The sequence below is a fragment of the Brachyhypopomus gauderio genome, chromosome 8, assembly GCF_052324685.1.
Source record: "Brachyhypopomus gauderio isolate BG-103 chromosome 8, BGAUD_0.2, whole genome shotgun sequence".
In the NCBI taxonomy this organism is placed as follows: Eukaryota; Metazoa; Chordata; class Actinopteri; order Gymnotiformes; family Hypopomidae; genus Brachyhypopomus; species Brachyhypopomus gauderio.
The window spans coordinates 12,715,221-12,734,423 of record NC_135218.1 but is presented as its reverse complement, the minus strand read 5'-3'; the positions used below and the strand labels follow the sequence as shown (position 1 = coordinate 12,734,423).

At 45.4% G+C, this 19,203-nt stretch overlaps 3 protein-coding genes and 1 long non-coding RNA gene across 11 annotated transcripts in view; 1 reads left to right on the top strand and 3 right to left on the bottom strand.

Annotated features, from left to right (window-relative positions):
- Positions 1-940: 940 nt before the first annotated feature.
- On the bottom strand, positions 941-6,644 carry LOC143521575 (G-protein coupled receptor 22). Of its 4 annotated transcripts, none has more exons than XM_077014577.1 (2): positions 6,273-6,644; positions 941-3,886 (listed from the first exon to the last, which is right to left on the bottom strand). In XM_077014577.1, the coding sequence occupies exon 2, from the start codon at positions 3,795-3,797 to the stop codon at positions 2,166-2,168; it is 1,632 nt and encodes a 543-aa protein (XP_076870692.1). In that variant the 5' UTR covers positions 3,798-3,886; positions 6,273-6,644; the 3' UTR covers positions 941-2,165. The 4 variants fall into 4 exon arrangements, with proteins under 4 accessions (XP_076870692.1, XP_076870691.1, XP_076870694.1 ...); XM_077014576.1 differs by having other exon boundaries at positions 6,350-6,644; XM_077014579.1 differs by lacking the exon at positions 6,273-6,644 and adding an exon at positions 5,146-6,174.
- Positions 6,645-7,532: 888 nt separating this feature from the next.
- Positions 7,533-11,484, top strand: LOC143521577 (uncharacterized). Its single transcript, XR_013132800.1, has 2 exons — positions 7,533-9,676; positions 9,932-11,484. It is a non-coding gene; the product is annotated as an uncharacterized LOC143521577 (long non-coding RNA).
- Positions 11,219-15,639, bottom strand: LOC143521576 (PI-actitoxin-Afv2b). Of its 2 annotated transcripts, none has more exons than XM_077014581.1 (5): positions 15,502-15,639; positions 14,438-14,563; positions 14,173-14,238; positions 12,767-12,940; positions 11,219-12,681 (listed from the first exon to the last, which is right to left on the bottom strand). In XM_077014581.1, exons 2-5 carry the CDS (start codon positions 14,481-14,483, stop codon positions 12,653-12,655), a joined length of 315 nt encoding a protein of 104 aa, XP_076870696.1. In that variant the 5' UTR covers positions 14,484-14,563; positions 15,502-15,639; the 3' UTR covers positions 11,219-12,652. The 2 variants fall into 2 exon arrangements, with proteins under 2 accessions (XP_076870696.1, XP_076870697.1); XM_077014582.1 differs by having other exon boundaries at positions 14,173-14,235.
- Positions 15,640-15,815: 176 nt separating this feature from the next.
- The window catches only part of col7a1 (collagen, type VII, alpha 1), a 54,666-nt gene continuing 51,278 nt past the window's right edge, over positions 15,816-19,203 (bottom strand). For all 4 annotated transcript variants that reach the window (XM_077014573.1, XM_077014575.1, XM_077014572.1 and 1 more), the window contains 13 exons: positions 18,874-18,945; positions 18,700-18,771; positions 18,417-18,452; positions 18,229-18,309; positions 17,639-17,692; positions 17,489-17,542; positions 17,164-17,226; positions 16,878-16,940; positions 16,666-16,782; positions 16,492-16,569; positions 16,326-16,379; positions 16,174-16,222; positions 15,816-16,042 (listed from right to left, as the gene is read on the bottom strand). In XM_077014573.1, coding sequence (XP_076870688.1) covers positions 15,831-16,042; positions 16,174-16,222; positions 16,326-16,379; positions 16,492-16,569; positions 16,666-16,782; positions 16,878-16,940; positions 17,164-17,226; positions 17,489-17,542; positions 17,639-17,692; positions 18,229-18,309; positions 18,417-18,452; positions 18,700-18,771; positions 18,874-18,945 — 1,005 coding nt within the window. In that variant the 3' untranslated portion in view covers positions 15,816-15,830. The remainder of the gene's footprint in view (positions 16,043-16,173; positions 16,223-16,325; positions 16,380-16,491; positions 16,570-16,665; positions 16,783-16,877; positions 16,941-17,163; positions 17,227-17,488; positions 17,543-17,638; positions 17,693-18,228; positions 18,310-18,416; positions 18,453-18,699; positions 18,772-18,873; positions 18,946-19,203) is intronic.

Here is a 19,203-nt window from a genome sequence, read left to right as displayed (position 1 = left end):
CGACACGTCAAGTATAAACCAGTCGGGGGGGGCACATGAAACTTTCTTGTCCCGGGCCCCAGCAAGACTGTCAACGGGCCTGCTGAGGACAATGGTGAGGTAAGTATGTATTAACCCATTTTCACACAGGCAAAATTAACACTCAGTAAGAAGCTTTGTAGTTTTCTAATAGACATTACCTGAGACTTTTTGGGCTTTTGTGTAAGCTTGTGCCTTGTTTACTTTTGCAGGATTGAGCAGGAGGTTCACAGTCCCAAATAGTTCAATACAAGCACAATCACTGACATGCAACACTGACCCTACCACAAATAAAAGGTGATTTGATTAAAAGCATTTAAACTCTGGTTCCATGTTGTGTCAGAGTTCCAGGAGCCTCCATTAAATGTCCGTTTAAGAGCACCCACTTCTTCAGTGAGAGCTGAACCTGTGTCTTTATTACTGAATCTCAAAGGCCCTCCTGTAAATGTCAGTGTGTCATCAAACATTAATAGATGTTAAAGTTATTAAGCTGCACCTGTGGAGTGCAGCTTACATCACTAATAAGGAGGGCTGCACTTTATTCAAGCTTCCATTTACATCAGTGGCCAACTAGTCTTTAAAGATTAATAGACAGGTCTTAGAAAAGGGAGATTAGAAAGGCTACAATTTTACTAATTAAAGAGACGTTTGATTGAGCAGCTTAGCCATGGAATTCGATCATCTCTGTGGGAGCACAGTTGTTGACAGAGGCATAATTGGCCTCATTGACGTTTATCAGTTGGAATGGGATTAATTTTTTTCTATAGCCAAGCTAGAAATGATCAAAAGTATATAAGGGGTCCTGGAAGCCACAATGCTGAATGCTCGAGTTGTGAGTTCTGGTAAAATCTGGAAGTATGTGCATATTGCTTCTAGACCTTTTCTCTGAATGCACCACCAGTCAATCACATGAAGTACTACAAACTCTAAACTGTTCCTTTATTGTACATTGTTTGGAGTTGGAATCAAAACTGTGTAACAGTGCAGCACATACAAAGGGTAGACAAACTGGGAATGCATTATAAACTTGCTATAACAAAAATGGCTTTACAGTCCCTGTTTGAGAGAAGGAATAGCTCAGTCAAACATGCTAATACGACATTCTTCATTAGCAACGTAAGGATCAATTTGCCATATTTGCCTTAAGTGTTAAAGGGAACGAATATAGCTCTGGTTGATAAACATACAATATCTCCGTTTATGTATGCTGAATAACAAACAGAATCAGAATGGCCTTCTTGTAAATTCTTCTTATGAATATACGTTTACGTGTGTACAAATGAGCATGAGTGTTTATCCGTACGTATTCATGAATACAGTGCAAGTGAATGTCTGAGCAGTGAGTGTGTGTGCACATCCATTCATCCATATGCAATTCATATTAAACATGGTTAAAATAGCAACAAACAAAGGACTATATCTCTATTTGTAGAGTATTGGCTTATTGCTCAGCTATTGCAAAATGCACAATGATCACCAGAGAATATAAATAATTTAGAACACTTGTTATATATACATACATGGCACACATCAAAATAAATAGATTCAGACTTTGCTGCAGTATGTTGTCCAACGTCAACTTGTAAGTCCATATGTTTATCATAATTAATATTATTTACATCCCTGATCATTATAAATTAACATAATAAATCTATTGCACTCATCAGTAAGAAGGACACTGTCAGTATGAGATGTATGCAGGAATAAATACTTCAAACCACATTGTATTATGTCAGAATTAATATTGTTAGAATAATGTTATTGGAATTAATCAGTATGAAATCTCTTCCATACTTATTCAGCTTTATGAATTTTTTGCCCATGGTCTCTTACACATTTACCCACTGACACACTCTCTCAGTTTCTAACATCATGAGAGTAAATCTGGTCCACATGTTCGGCGTTAATTAGACAGTGCCCTGTGTTTCTCTCTGAGATTAGCTCCATGAGCTTTGGAACGTGTGCTTCTTATTATCTGTAGACTGGATAACTTGCATATTTGTTGACATGCAATATCAGGTGATGTCATCATTTGTTCTCCTGTGTCTTGTGCCTCAGACATATTGACATGCACATTTTCCTCACACATATTATGCTATACACATAAAAGCACACACACAAACACACACACACAAAAACACACACTCTTACTCCCTGACAGTTAGGCAGCGGTCGGGCGCCTGGCTACAGTCTTCTCTGCGTTTGTGCCGGTTCTGCGGGTTCGGGCGAATGAGGACGTGCGCGTTGTTTGTGCGCAGCCTGCGCAGTCGAGTGTGCAGAACTTTACGCAGTTTCTGCCGCGTGAACGCATACAGCAGAGGATGCAGCACAACCGTCCAATAGGCAAGCACCAAAAAGCACAGCCTCAGGCGCTCCAGCCAATCAGAGGGGCCTATAGCCAGCAAGAGGAGGGGTGTAATGGAGAGAGGCGCCCAGCACAGCAGGAATGACAGGACGATGATGACGGACATGCGGAAGACACGCTTCTGACGCTCCCTGCGGTCTCTGTGACGTCTCACTGCGCGGCGCAACGTCAGGATAGCGGAAACCGACGCCCCCACGCCAACGCTCGGATGGCTGTGTGCAGGAGCGGGACTCGGCGTGGTAACCACAGACACCGTAGGGGTGGGGCTTAAAGCCACGGCTGTGGTGGATAGACTGGGGCTTGGGTTAAGAGGTGAGGCTATGGTGGATAGAGTAGGGCTTGGGTTAAGAGGTAATGCAATGGTGGACGTAGCTGGGCTAGGGCTGAGAGATGTAGATATGGTAAATATAGACGTGGCCGTGGATAATGTAGCAGTGGGACTTAAAGGTGTGGTTACTACAGATATCGTGGGGGTTGGACTCAGTGGTGTGTTCGCCGAAGGTGTGTTAGTCTCTGTGTTCATTGTCACTGTGGTGACCGTGTCTGAGGTCACCAGCGGTCCGGTGGAGAGTGGCGGAGGCGAGAAGGGCGTAGTCCGTTTCACGTGGTCTGGCGATCTCGTTGACCTTTTGAGCCGCTGCCAGGGGCGTCTGCCAGGACGCCGCCCGTCTCGTCGAGCTCTGGGGGGGTGTCCGATGCGAATACGCAGGGCCCGAAGGATGCGGGAGTACGTGAACAGCATCACGGCCAGGGAGCACAAGAAAATCGGCACCTGGAGCAAGAGGTGAACTTGTAGAGTTCCTGCCCATTCGGAACATAGCACTGTGCTGTTAGAGTGAACGTCCACGCCCACTTTTGGCCCAGACACAAGCCCCGCCTCCAGAAATGGCAGGAGAGGCACAGCCAAAGAGACCACCCACACTCCGGTCAGCAGAAAGGCTGCTTTACGCGGCGTGAGCAGGCGATTGGCGGGACGGACACTGATGTCATAGCGGTCGAGACTAATGAGGAGAAGGTTGAGTGCAGTTCCTACACTGGCGAAGGTTGCTGCTGATTCATGGAGACAGCAGAGCAGGGTGTGGTGAGGGGTGGAAGCCCCGCCTAGGAGGAGGAGCGTGGCGGTGATTGGCAGGCAGAGGAGGCAGAGCAGCAGGTCAAGTGTGTGCAGACTGAGAGTCACTGCATGGCTGACGGATTCCAAAAGGGTGCAGTGACCGCAGTATAACACCAACACCGTCAGGTTACCGCCCACTCCCAACAGTAACTCCAATAGTAGCACAGCACTCACCGTTGCCCGGAACCCAAGCCACGGCTCCTCCTGCTCTTCTAGCCCCGCCCCCACGGTATCACTTGCCTCTAAGAGCGTAAGTCCAGAGCCTCTGGAAATGCTGCCATCTGTCTCCATGGAAACCATTGTGCATGATCAGACACATTGCCAGCCACGCCCATCTGTCATGCTCCACCCACTCACGTACTGTCTTGGATCTTTATGGATTGACAAGCCTAATCAAAAGAGAGAAAGGAATAGTTACAATAGTTTGATGTACATTTATTGCAGCATTACCAGATGCTCTTGCCCAGAGTGATTTAGAAGAACACTAATTGATATTCTGCACAAACTTTGCTGGCACAAACGCTGCAGTTTATACATACTCACAAAAAGGGTAAGTGTGTGTGAGAGCAGTCTGATAAAAGCTTAGTCAGCAGATATTAATGAGATCTTAAGAAGCTAAGCCAGGTGTTTGTTCAGATGCATCTTCCAGCACACTTTAGTGAGATCATAACGAGCCGTGCAGCCCGTCATTACCTGCTTCAGGTGCCAGGCTTCTCCAACTCCTGGATTAAGAATAACTCCTAGATTACAGTACAACACCAATACTGTCAGGTCACTATCATTCCCAACAGTAACTCCAATGCAAAAATGTTTAATAGCATGTTATGCTTACCTGTACAGTCTATTGTATGTTATCATTGTTATTGAGTGAGGAAACTATGTAGCATATAGCCTATGTAACATGCTTTCTAGTTAACTTACAGAATCACTTCAGAAACACAAATAATTTTTTAATTTAGATTTACTGTCCTGACTGTCCTGGTTTTAAAGCATTTGTAATTTTATAAATAAATATGTTAATATAACTGCTATCCCTCCATTCCAAAATAACCCCTTAAACAAATAAATAAATAAATTTGACTGGGGGCTGATCCCATTTCTATGATGGCTGTTACTATGGCAACTGGTTTGCAAGTTTAAGTGTGCGGTCAAAAATGTAACAAATAGAGACTATCTGCGTGTGTCTGAGAGAGAAGGGCTCATTTTCTGTCTAACACAGCTGTAAGACTGGTCCCGGGAAAAAAGATTTGTTTTCGAAAGAGGAAACAAGGAAACGTCAGGACAATGCAGCCTCCAGGTTCACGGCACAGGTACAATAGTCTTGTTACCATGTCAGTTAAAGCAGGTCATCGCAGTAAATCCTTGAGTGACAACATGGAACAGAAATGTGTACTTGGGTTATATTTTGAGTAATGGTCTGAGTAACATGACGTCTAACAGACATTACAAGACAGCAGGTATAGAGAAAATCAGACAGACTGTAATCAGACTGAAAGCATGAGCACTGAGGTAAAAAGAAAACTATGCAAAATGAAGATTGATCAATATCAATGTCATAAATGAGAGAGGAAGATAGAGAGAGGGAGGGAGAGAGGGGGGGAGGGAGGGGCGGACCTGCAGGTGCAAGCTGAGTTGTAAAACTGCTTACGGATATGTTTATACCAGCTTCTCTCTATCCATCATTCTGTCTCATTGCTCATCTCTCCATCGTTCCATCTCTTTTCTGCATATGCTGTCTTCCACAACTCATCCCCTTCTCCATATATGTTTCACACGTATTCTAAATGTACACAAGGGATTGTAAATTGTGACAATGCATGTAGGCTATACATATAAATATTGAGATTATATGGTGATCAATTTTAGCTAGCTATAACCAATAACTACTGAAGCTATTTAAAAATGTTTATTAATAACCCCGTGGAGCTAACTTTAACTGAACAATGCTGATTCCCAACTCCTGTCCTTAACACCTCTGATTTCCGCCCTGAGCATTCCTGAGTTAATTAAACCCACACTCTTTTTATCTCACTCTTTCATTAGTAATATCATGCCTGCGCCGTAGTGACTTCACTCTTTTTTTAATTACGTTTTCATTCGTTCATACATTACATGCATACACACTTATTACTTTATAGCCTAATTGCGAGTATTTATTTATTTTTTATTGCAGGTCCGACCTAGATTGGAACGAACAAAAACGCAAAACAAAACTTCTTAAAACGGGTCCATATGACTTCTTCTTATTCTACTTTTATGGAATTAATAAATAAATACATAAAATTACGTGCTCGTATGTGTCCTTTCCATGCTGAGAGCGTCGGAGACACACTATGTATGTAGGCTATGTATAATTATCGTGATGGTAATAATACTTTCGAGAAATCAAAGCGGAACCAATTGCTACAGTACGACAACAAACAACTCAAGACTACAGTCCATTAAAATAATTCAATTAATTAAATTTCTGATAAACACGTCCGTTCTATAACTCTCCGTTTGCATTGGGATAACCCGTAATGGGTATAGATACGTGATTTACTGCTTCATTTGTAAAATTTATTTGTAATGATCTCGAATTTTCCCCTTGACAACCCTGTCTGAAAATTTCACATCACATCAGGTTGTTGCGCTGTGTAAGTAGGTAAACGAATCTTACTGTCGTTAATAGGCATATTTGGACATACTGGTGCTCACCCATCGATGAAGTGGCATCACTTTGCATAGCAGTGTTACTCCATGATCTAATGCTATTACACAAAATACTTTACTTACCTATCAAAACATGGTGCAATTTTGCAGCGAAAGAAAACGGACGAGTGAAATTATGCCGGCACGAGGCTGTTCCTCACCTTTCCACGCGCGTAGGTCTCGCGCCGGGATTCCCCGCTACATTCCACTGCGGCGTGCGCCTCGCGCTACTCTTCTGAGGGCGAACACGAGTCTCTAGTGGGGTCCAGGACGGTCTGCTGTCAGTGAACGTGACGTGACTGGAATGATCTTAGGAGAATATAACGGGGCTATTTGCAAGATAGGAACCGCGCGTTTTTCTGTTGTCTTGAAAAGTCATTCGTACATGTCATCGCTTCACAGCTAGTATTGCAACAAACTGTCATTTTCACGTTCCAATCAGATACTGCTCCTTCAGATGCAACCTACACACACCCACCTCCCCCACCCACCCCATCTCCCCACACACAGTCTGCAGTGCTGCGCTCAAATGCAGAAGCACGTGGATATAATATTATGCTGGCATATTTGAAGGTTACATTTTATATTTATTATTCAGAAGCTACAACATTACTGAAATTTCACATACATATTCTACATAAATGAATGGCTTACAGTCTGTTTAATCATATACTGTGTGGACCCCTGGAAATACAAGTAATACATATCAATATTTGTTTTATGCAATATGGTGCCCACCACTGGACTTTTGGGAGTGTCTAATGGTAAAATTCTAACCCTAAATTTAGCCATAAAATCCTAGTTTAAATTCTAGACTTTGGGGAGTGTTTGATGTTAGGTAACTCAAATCTGGGCATGTATTTGATTTTGGTTCATCGTCTTCTTTGTAGTTATTAGTGTTGAATGCCGTGTTGCATGCGTGTGATGTGTTTGGTGTGGATAAATGAGCTGGTGGTGCACACGAGCGTGATGGTTTGGCATGGCCAGCCTTCCAGAAGGTTTGCAGCGAGACGTAGCGCTGCTGCTGGTGGAGTTGAGGCAGCTCATGCGGCTCGCCACATCCACCAGCCTCCAAACTCACTCCTTGGCGGAAATACACGGCGCCGTGCACAGTGAGGAGGTCGAGGAGAGAGAGCCCAGAACCAGGTGAGTCCAGAGGCAGCAGCGGTTGAGCGGCTGGTGTGCTGGCAGGCCAGGAAGAAGGGACACCACGCCTGTCGGTGTTGCCAACCTGAGCTGGTGGAAAACTGGGCCCAGGGGCTGCCCAGCGAGGGGGGGGCAGTTTCAGGAAAGAACAACTCGGCATTTACGCCACGACTGGGAAGGTTGCCCGCTGCCGCAGACTTTAGGCCGAGTGCAGAGGGAAAAGCTCACCGACCTCATGGATGCAGGCATGCCACAACCAGGCACGCTCCCTCATACCGAGAACCCACCTGTTGGCTAGCGATGACTCTCCAATTCAAGTCCATCCCTGGCAACCAATGCGACGTGAGAGGAAGTGGCACATGGTTGTAGTAGGGGGTCTGGGACCGTCGTATGCATTCTGGAGATAAGTTAAGCTGTCTACGGTGGCTACTGGTGGAGCAGAGACTCCGTGGCAGCATGGCCTTCATTTTCTGTGGAGGAAGCCATCAGCTCTGGGGGAACTGAACACATGGCGTCAGAGCCGGCCGGTGTCTTTCCGGGAGGCGGGGTGAGCTGGCAGATCGAAGCCGTGGTTTTCTGCGGGTGAAGCCACCAGTGCTGGAGGAGCTTAATACACAGTGCCAGTTGGTGGATTCCCAAAGGCATCGAGCAGCGCATGCTGTGGACAACGGAGACGGCAGAGAGCGCGTGGGTGTAGTAGCAGCAGCCAGTAAAGACTCGGTTTGTTCTACACTGGTGAATGAACGTGGTCGGAGCGTCCACACTGGCTCACACAAGCTTATGAAGGAAGCTGCAGAGATAAAGATAGCTGTGGAAATGAACGAAGCATCGAACAGCCCCTGAGCAACACCCGTGGTCCTGGCCAAGAAAGAGGATAGCAGCTGGCACTTCTGCGAGGACCATCGGTCCATCGGACTCTCAAAACTCATATGGTGCATTGATGATGCATTGAATGAGCGCACTGTTTCTGCCTGGTTTGGCTCACTGGATATTGAGCTAACAGGAGTGGATAGTGAGAACTGGCACTCACTCACGAAAGTGCTCCTGGAATCATGCAGGGTACAGGACTGCGGCACTTTGCGGTGATGGCTTTTGGGTCTAGCAATGCACCAGCCGGCTGACTTCAATGGTGCTCTTCAGTGGCACGCAAGTTTTTTGGGACGTGCCGTGAGCGGAGATGGGGTGGAGCTACAGAGCGTCCTGCGTTTGGCTTCGTACGGTGGTGCTCCGCGCAGGGCTTTGCTGATATAGCCACGCTGCTACGGCAGATCACAGCAAACAGGGCTGCGTTCCAGCGGGACGAGGAGTGTGAGCGTGCGTTTGCTGCTCTCCGCGCACAGCTGTGTGTGAGGCACCGGTGCCGGCGTCTCCTAGAGCGGGTGGTGAGTTCAGCATTCACACGGGTGCCAGCATTAAAGGAAGCGTCCTTTCACAAGCCTGGGGCAGGACTGAACACGAGTGCATGCTTCTGCTGCCGCTCGAGCAGGAGAGAACGCGGCTACTATGCGCCAAGGAGAACGGTGGTGGTAGGGCTGCACTATTCCCACCCATTTTCGTCCTGCGTCACTGACGGCTCATGCGTTTCAGAGAGCCTGAGGATCGGGTCATGAGGTCGGATCACTTCGGGATTACCTCTTCGCCATCTGACAACATGCCGACCGCTTGCACAGTAGTGCCAGCGCAGCGTATGTGCCCACCGTGGAATGGGCACGCTTACTTGAGAAGTGAGCAGAGGGGTGAGAGGAGTGTGCAGAGGGGTGAGAAGAGTGTGCACGCTGCTGCAGAGAACCTAGTGGTGGAGTTCTTCTGTCAGTCTCAGATGACAGAGGGGTTATGACCAGAGACTTTGTGACCAGAGTGACCAGAGACTTTGAGTGGGCTGCTATGGTCCTCCAGCAGCTGAGAATCTGCAAGACTTGAACAAGGCTGTTCAACCACAGAGCAATGGCCTGACGAAAGCGTTTCAACTAGGTGTTCACCACTCTTTTCTCCACTGGCGTCGCACCACACCAGCATGACTCGGACTCGTCGCTTGGGTCTTTAACTTGCTGTCATGTCGCTTCTCCCGTACATGAGTCAACCGGGTTCAGTCCAGCCCTGCTGATGTTCGTTCGTCAACCGACACCCATGGAGCTTGTGTTCAGCCATCCACCAGGGTGAGAGGACAGCGGACCACGCCATAGAAGACCCGGTTCTGCTGTTGAGGAGTGGGCACCCCATTGTACCTGGCCAAGAAGGTGGCGAAGAGACAAGAGGCCATAGCTGTGAGGGTAGCCGGGATGGTCACCGTGTGGACTGTGTGGTGGCCGATACCAACACCTTAGCTTTGTTTACTGTATTTGGTATTCACATTTTTAAATTGACTAATTGATTTGTGTGGATATCTTTTGGTTTTAGTTTTTGTCATCTACCAAACCAAAGTTACAGTACAGACATCACTGGCTTAGTTATTAATGGAGACCCAAAAATAATTATTGCTAGGTCAATTTATTAACGTATGCTGTATTTTACATGGTGATCAGTGCATTGCCATTATTTGTTTTCTAAGAGAAGTGAAATGTTAGCTGTAATAGCATGTTCCTTCTTCTCGTTACCAGGCACCAGCACACTTTCACACACTGCGGTGTGGAAGGGATTCTTGGGAGCACCGTCTGTGCTGAAGAAGAGGCGTTATCTCACACAACCCCTTTGTTTTTCTTCAGAAGGGAATACTGTAGCTGCTCCTCTGCTTTGCTGCAAGACAATTCAGGCATCTACTCCAATTAAACGGCTGAAAGCACTGTGCTCCAACATCTATGAATTATTAATATTATTATTAATAACAATTATTGGCTTGGGAGATGCATTTCTGAACACAGACTGAAGAAGTCATTTAAATGGAAGTGAGGGCCGGCTTGCGACACATGGGACCTCTGTGAGCACAGAAGGGTTTGACCCTGATACTCACTGCTGTGTTGCTTGAAGGATCAGCTGCTTTACATTACATGAATGTAGCAGCGAGAACAGACACCTGGACACAGCAGCAAAACCACCCAGACTGTCCAATAAACTCTTGACTTGAGTGCTGCTGTAAAATAGCAACTTTTGTTGTGGTACAAGTTGGTCAGTAAGGAAAGTCTTACCAGTTACAACATGCAGGCCCTGCATATTCCTAAGCCCAGCTGAATAACTACAGTACTTGGTGCCCTACATTTCACAGACAATTCTCATAGGTAGCCCAGTCAAAAATAGTTTTTAATAGGGTATGGCATGGAACAGAAGCCATGGCCGTCCACAGTGACTCAATATCAAGGCATGGCAATTGTGTTAAAATACATTTCATAGACAGCAAACATTTTCAAGGTAATCATGTGTGAGTGTATGTGAGAGAGAGGAGAGAAAGAGATTCAGTATCGAGAAAACTTGAATTTCACAGTTTCGATGTTAGGCTGGCACTAAAATAACAGATGGAGAAGCTGAAATACAGTGCATAATAAATATGAATATATTTATTAATATGTAAATGGTATTCAAGTGTCCGCTCTGGGGCAGTAACCTAAATCTTTACAGTGCACTGCCATAATATGGGAGAAAGTCATTTGGGACTTAGCCAAAATAATGGGCATTCACATAGCCATTGATTTAATAAAGGAGTGAGGAGATAGAGAGAGAAGGAAAGAAAGGAAGGGAGGGAGAGAAATAATACTGAAAACAGAATAAAGAATTGATGAAGTGTGCAGTTTCTGTCTACAATGTGTTGTGAATTATGAATGATACAGCAAATATGGCCAGACTCACGTGTACAGGCTGGGAGGTTGGGTGAATATTCTGAGGCCAAGAATGAAAGACAAGAAAGCAAGAAAAGCCACACTCAAAACGCACTACCGACAAGTCAATCTCATATGTATCTTATGAAACCTTTAATCTCTTCGTATTCATTAATCCAAAACAGATAAACAAACAAATGTTTAATCATGTTTTTACCATAAACAAAAAACACAATCAAATACAATCTACATTATAAATATGTTTTTGAAAATAGCACCATTTCTTTTTAAAATCCGAGTAAACATGCAACAATTGATCATTTAAGAAATGTTTGTGTTGGGCAACAGGGCTACAAGATGAAAAAATACAGATCTATATTTACAGAGCTGCCCTCTAGCAGAGACCGTGTGCTAAAAATAGCACCTGAAAAAACAGAAGTCATGATTTTACTCATGTAAGCAGGCCGACCAATGCTCCTGTCACTATATATATTGCTACTCTATATATATATAGTAGCAACTAGTTACACCTCTATATATAGAGGTGTAACTAGGCATGCACAATTGTACTGTATACATTGAATTGTATGAAAATTATTTGTTACCAATTCTAGAATTAATATTTCCATCATGTTCATACTAATAAATACTAATAAACCAATATCACTATTTTAACATTGTACTTACATGTTTATTAAATTTTTGCCTTGTTATCCAAAAGTAAGCTTGGTTCATGTGAACAGGAAATATTAGACCTTAAAGCAGGTATAAATATGATACTGGTAGAAATGTACTATATATAGTAGAAATGTACTAGAAATGTACTTAATAATGTTCTATTTATCTATTTGAAAAGGGTGTTCTTGTCTGTCTTCAGTGGGCTACTGACAAACTCCTCCCTTTATCTCATTCTGAAGATAAAATGAAGTGTGACGTTCTGGTAAGTTCACCCAGATCCAAAGGGGCCCGATGGAAGGAGTGTGGCATGTGCTTCATGTCATAGCAACACAGATGAGCACGGATACAAGAACCACACCCAACAGAACTTTGCCATGTTAATATTAAGTGCATGATTTTATACAAAAGTGCAAAACTAGTGTTATGTAACCTTAGGCTTGAATGCTGTCCAAGTAGTATCTTAAAAAGTATTTTAACTATGTAAATATAAGCTATACTACTATGTTTGTATGCATACCCAAATAACACAGTACAGTCACCTTTGGGCATTCCTAGTTATAATCCAGTATTTAAGTAATTTATTCAGAATGCCGTTGAGTATTGTGTTATTGAATATACTCATTACTGTGGTTCCACTGATTTCCCTGAACAGAAACGGCACGTATTGATTAACAATGGTCATTATGGTACACTTTTTCAAGTCCGTGTTGTGCTTTGATCTAAAAACACTGAATTGCATAAATGAATGGATAAGAAAAAAATATGCATAAGCTTCATACACAAAATAAATACCCAAAGTATGGATGGATGGATAACGATTTTTTGGTCAGATGAATATGAGTATGATGAAAATACTGAAGAGTGATGCTGTGTTGGAGAGTTCACAACCCGCCATTAGCGTTCATCGTTTGAACCGAGAGCAGCTGCAACACAGAACAGGCAGGAAGTGAGCGTGGATACCCGAAAAATTCTAAAACCATCCATGTGTTTATCAGGCCGTCTGGATACCTTCTCTCAGCGGTAGGCAGCGTTGTTCACACTCCTCTTTGTGTGTGAAGCGGTTGGCGTTTCCTCCGCAGCCACTGTAGATGAAGGGCCTGCAGAAGCCCACCTGAGAATTAAAGTACCAGCGCAGGGTATATCTGGAGCAGCCGCCCTCCTCCAGTGGCAAGACGCAGGAATCTAACGCACACAGAGACATGAACGCAGCAGCGTATGAGATGAGAACGGGAGCACGTCATGCTCAGCGTGCCTGTGACCGAGATGCTGCTCGTCCTTCAGCACCGCCGCGGCGGACAGCTCCGCGAGGGGTAAACGAGGCCCAGCTGCAGGACATCAGGAGCGATCTCAGCCCGCAGAGAAGAGGCAGGAACGCAGGGGAGCTCGGCTTCTGCCGTTTCTGGTGCGGAAGCCGGATCTTCTGGGTCGGACACAGGCCAACGCCCAGAGCCCTTCTCTACGCACTTTCTTGCACAAGGGTCTTGCTGCAATGTGTGTGTGTGTGTGTGTGTGTGTGTGTGTGTGTGTGTAAGCGTGCTGGGCTGAGCGCCATGCCTCGGGCTCTTCCCGTCCCAGGAGGCAGGGAGAGATAACGGTGGAATAGCAGGGACTTTTCATTAATTACAGTCTTTAAAAAAACATGATTTATGTAAAACTCTCCTCGTGATTTACTAAGCACCTATTCTCCAGATCAACTCATTAAGGATTACGCTCTTTTTAAAATCTGTAACAAAAAAAACAAAAAAAAAAAACACATCAAGCTTGCACGAGTGAATGACTTCAATACCAACAGCTGAAGATTCAGGTGCTGGTATAGTTCTTCCATCAGAAGGCACTGGGCACTCTGACATCAGAAATTCTAACTTATGTTAGGGGCATGTGTATGTTGCACACACACACACACACACACACACACACACACACACACACACACACACACACACACACACACATATATATATATATATATATATAGAGAGAGAGAGAGAGAGAGAGAGAGAGAGAGAGACTAGGGACTGAAGAAAATAGGACTCTAAGGAGCTTTCAGACGCCATGGCCCTTCTTCAGCCTTGTGTCCTACTGCTACTCCCTTGTAGCTGCTGAAATGATACCTGCCCTGCATTTCTGCTAGATGAGGTACATATGTCAGTGAGTAATGTAAATGTAACAGCGCCTGCTCACAACTGCACTAATGCCAAGGTATCGTGTCAACCTTGGCATGTCATCCAGATTAGTGAGCTGTCGTACTGTCCATGCATGCTGCAGCAGTAGAGCCTGAGCAGAGCCTGGATCCCCGCAGACACGTGAGAAACACACACGTGAGAAACACACGTGAGAAACAACCACGTGAGAAACACCAGCATGCTCTAGCACGTTCTCTGAAGCAGTCTGGACACACCAAGGCTGGTGCTTACCTTCACCTTTAACCTCTCTCTTCTGTCTCACTGCGTTTAATGTGACAGTAGCAGCACCTCTGCCTGCTGAAACATTCATATCATTCTGTGAACATGAACATACAATTTCCAAAACAAATATGCTCAAGCAAAAAATAAACACACACACACACACACACACACACACACACACACACACGCACACATGTACACACACACACACACACACACACGCACACAAGCATGCTTGCATTAGTCTGGATTAAGCGCTGCAGGGCTGTCGTACCTTCGCTCTGATTGACTGGGACGGTGAGGTCAACAATTTCTTCCATGGGATCATCATAGCTCTCTATTGAGTAGATGTGCTCATAGTCAGGGTCGTTTGTGTTTACCACAACACGCAGCTCACGATCTGCAGTGCAAACAAACGCACCACCATACAACTTTCAGAACTGGCTGGAGCAGTGATTGGAATCAGAGGACCAGTGTTTGGAATCATAGGACCAGTGTTTGGAATCAGAGAACCAGTGTTTGGAATCAGAGAACCAGTGTTTGGAATCAGAGAACCAGTGTTTGGAATCATAGGACCAGTGTTTGGAATCAGTGTTTAAAGCTGAACTCCAGGTTTAAAGGAATCATTTGGGCCCGTACATGATTTTTCATTCACAGCAAGTGTGGCTGATGGACCAAGCCAAGGTTCTGAGTTTACACATGCTTCCTGTAGATCTGTAGAGTTGTACCAGACTGAAAATATTACCAGCGAGGAGTAAACACAGCTCCTAGAGTAAACACAGCTCCTGGACAGTGACTAGTTTTTGTTTTTAATAACATTACTAAAAGCACTTTATGCTGATGTCACAATGTTTGGTATTGGTGAAGATTTTTTTTACATAGAATCTATCACTTGAATTGAAAGTCATGTACTAATTTTCTTCATTAAATCCAATGTAATGTTTTCACTTGTTTTATTAAATACTGATATTTACAGCTTCTTGACTTCTTTTAGCAGTAGTCTTGTATCTCTGGCTCAAAACCACAGATATATGAACTCGAACAATTAAACAAACAAATGCACGCATAAAAAACAACAACTGGAAGCGAAAAATCATGTATCAGTGCACAAGTGAATGAGTGTGCACATGGGTTTGGAGAATGTTAAATACCAGTGCTGCATTTAACATGTCTCATGGACGTTAAGAACTCAGATGCATACTTGCATAAAATAGTAGCACAGTAACCAGAGGACATACACTGACAAGAAGCTGAATGTTAACTACACGAATGAGAGACGAATGACTTCACATGATGAGGACAAGCAGACAGACGAGATTGATGGACAACCAGACTCACCCTCCTCGTCTCCCCGGGTTACAGAGAGATCGGGGGACGTGGAGGAGCGACCTCGGAAAGTCTGCACTGGTGGATGGGCTGAAGAAGCTTCTCCAACACCTGAAGACACACCCACAAGAGCTTCACACTAACACAGGCCAGCTGAACCCAATCAGTAAATACATGAACACTCATGCACACACGCGCCCAGTTACTGACACGTCACACCCCAAAACAACCTGCTCACTCGTGCACACAGACAGAAGGTGAACACCACTTTGGTTAGATCATTACATCATGCATTAGATCCCAGCAGCACAACCCAATACTCCCGTTAACACAAACACCCTTCAGAAACCTGCTTGACCCACATGTAGAAACACACGAAAATCCAAAAAGTTCATTAAAGATTTTTTAAAAGTCGGTGCAGTCACATGAGGCTGTGATGACCTGTTCAAGACTGCTGAAGAACATTCTACTTCTACTAAGTAAATTCTAGTGCTAATTTCAGTATAATGTGCAATACTCTGCAAGATTATGGTTGTGAACTTACCTCCACAGGCTTCAGGCAGGAGCAGTGAGGAAAAAACAAGAAAGATACAGTGTTACATCTGTCAGCATCTTCTGAGGAGTACAAGGAAACCCCCGCAAAGTGCAGTGCAGTGGGTGCGCTGAGCACTCAGACACACTCACCACAGTGGTGGCTCATCTCAGATCGAACGAAGGTGCGGATGTCATCCTCCTATTAAAGACGAGAGACGGGAGTGAGGGATGTGACAGCTCTGAGCACACAGGAGAGATACAAGGCTGTGTGTGTCTAGATAGGTGTGTGGATAACCTCTAACCGTCAGGCCTTGGTCTCCTTTCTCTCCTTTAGCTCCGTCCAGACCTATTTCCCCCTAACGCAGATGAGGATGACACATGAGAAAATCAGGAATAAAGAAACAGAGCGAGAGAGAGAGGGAGGGAGGCAGAGAGATGTACCGAAGCAATAGGAATGTGCAGACTCACCTGCTCTCCTCTCTCTCCTGGGATTCCAGGAATTCCACGAGGGCCAACCATGGCGGGACCAGGAGGGCCCCGCTCACCCTATGAAGCACACCCCACAATCCTGCATTAATCACAGTCCAAACATGGCCAGGGCTCTCCTACACAACTAAAGAATTAGCCTAGTGAGCCCAGCACCTTCTGTCCCTGCATTCCCTCGGGCCCCTTGACCCCGGCGGGTCCCATGGGGCCAGTCGGACCAGTCGACCCCTCTGTGCCCCGTGGACCTGGGGGGCCAGGCGTGCCAGGGGGACCCTGGAGAGAAAGAAGATGAAAATGCTCGGCCTTGGAGAAAAATGCACTTGCAAAAGTCTCTAAGGAATCTATGCCTGTGGTTGTGTAATACTGACCCGTTCACCTTTCTCGCCTTGTGTTCCCTTGGGACCGCTTACACCGTCGAAACCTCGGTCACCCTGGAAACAACAGTCAGAGTGTAAACAGCGTTGTGCTGCGGTAGGCATAAGAGCTCTTTACGTTACTCATCTAATACATAGATTTGGGTCAGTGGAAAATATAAGAAAATGTGCTAAGTTGCAAAATAACTTTTATACCTTTAAATATTTAGTCAGAAATGCTTTAAATGTAATCTAATGTAATTCAGTGATGACACTTTAGTGAATGCCTATGAATTCATACTTTGGGTCCAACAAGGCCTTCTTTTCCTGGGCTTCCTATGGCCCCTGGAGTCCCCACATCACCCTGTCACAAAAAATAGTTCCAGTAGAACTGATCAATATGGATGAATATATTTGCAAGACCCCAAAAAGAGTGTGTGTGTGTGTGTGTGTGTGTGTGTGTGTGTGTGTGTGTGTGTGTGTGTGTGTGTGTGTGTGTATGCGTATGTGTGTGTGTGTGTGTGTGTGTGTGTGTGTGTGTGTGCGTGTGTGTGTGTGTCGGTGTGTGTGTGTGTGTGTGTGTGTGTGTGTGTGTAGGTAGTGTAGGTGTGCATGTCAGTGTGTACCTGTTCTCCCTTCCTTCCAGGTAAACCTGGCCTGCCATTAATTCCAGGATCCCCCTACAGACAGACATCACACCGTTCACTGTGTAAGCCGCAGAAGCCAAAAGCCTTCTCTCTCTCTCTCTGTATCGCCCTCCTCTCTCACTCACTCACCCGTTCTCCTTTCTGTCCGCTCGGTCCACACGCCCCCTTAGACCCTCGTTCTCCCTGTGAACCAATGAGGCTGTCAATCAAGCTGCCAGTCACGCTACCTGACAGAGTAATGAAGGTATAGGCAGGACCATGGGAGAGCTCTATATATATCTTTGTGGACTAGAGGACTATTCATCTGTCGGTTTATCACACACACACAAACACACACACCAAGGACACTTCCATCACTGTCTGATTAGTGACTGCAATAGGCTGAACTGGGATAAGAGCTTGAGTGTTTGACTGAGAGCTTTGATTACTGTGGATCAGTACTGCACAGTACCGGCAATAGATGTGTATCTGTGTGTATGTTTGTGACTCTGTGACAAGTCTCCATCAGCCTCTCTAACTGCAAGCAGAGTGATCCATACACCAGGGCCTTCATGTTCCCTGTTGTAATCAACCAATCAATTCTCACACACCCAGGCTCTGTCACCTCATGCACAGGGAGTGTTAAGCACATTGCTTTTAGTTTCAGACTATTCGATCTGAATCCACCTTGAGCACACACATAAAATCCAGCTCGCACACAGGCAAAAGCGGTCACACACCTTCGGCCCACGCAAACCCACGAGACCGATCTCTCCCTTCTCTCCTCTCATGCCGTGGAGGCCATCTTTACCAGGTGTACCCTGGGAAACACACACTCATATGAAGACAAAAACATAGCCAACAGGTCGGCCATGGTAGAAGTGCAGAGCTGGACCACGAGTCGGGCCAGCGCTCAAGAGATTCCCACCGATTCTCCTGGAACTCCGGGCTGGCCTGCTTCTCCCTGCAGACCAATCAAACATTATCTTCCAAAATTAAACACATAACAATAACCAATTAACCCCCCAATCACAGTAGGGTCGACGAGAGACAACATGCATGCCAAAATGTAATCATACCCGAACTATGGTCATGTTTCAAAAAGCAAAAAAAATACATCCCTACATTCTAAACCAGGAAATCAAACAGTGATTACTGTAGGTTTGTTGAGACAGTGAGACCCATACACCTGAGACATTTGCGGAACATACCTTCTGTCCTCCTGGACCACGGGCACCCTGGAAACCCTGAGATCCCCGTTCCCCAGGTTCTCCTCGTAAGCCCTGCAAGAGAGGAGAAGAGTCCCAGCTCAGTGTGACACCCAAACACAGATCCACAGTCCCAGAACAGATGCAGCTGCTCCTGCTCTGTTTGGACAGACTCACCTGCACACCGGCGGGCCCCTCCTGTCCTTTAAGACCCTTTTCACCCTGCAGGCCTTTTGGTCCTCGCTCGCCCTGGGGGAGACAACAGCCTATCGCTCATTCCGTCCAAAACACAGACGGCCAAACACTCATAAAACAACAGATATCCACCGAAATCCCTAATGTTCTTTTAATGTACACTTTAATTCACAAAATCATACATGAACTATGCAGCATATCTATGTAGGCTTCAAATGTTGGGTTCAAGTCCGTATCTGAGTGGAGTTTCCATGTTCTTCCCATGTCTATGTGGGCTTCTTCCAGGATCTCCAGTTTCCTCCCACAGTTCAA

What these genes read in the sequence shown, in the direction of transcription:
- LOC143521576 (XM_077014581.1), bottom strand. Translation starts at nt 14,483, where the DNA reads ATGGAAGAAATTGTTGACCTCACCGTCCCAGTCAATCAGAGCGAAG. An exon ending in CCCAGTCAATCAGAGCGAAG is followed by an intron (nt 14,239 to 14,437) that starts GTACGACAGCCC and finishes TGAATGTTTCAG; the next exon opens with CAGGCAGAGGTGCTGCTACT. An exon ending in CTGCCTACCGCTGAGAGAAG is followed by an intron (nt 12,682 to 12,766) that starts GTATCCAGACGG and finishes TCTGTGTTGCAG; the next exon opens with CTGCTCTCGGTTCAAACGAT.
- LOC143521575 (XM_077014577.1), bottom strand. Translation starts at nt 3,797, where the DNA reads ATGGTTTCCATGGAGACAGATGGCAGCATTTCCAGAGGCTCTGGACTT.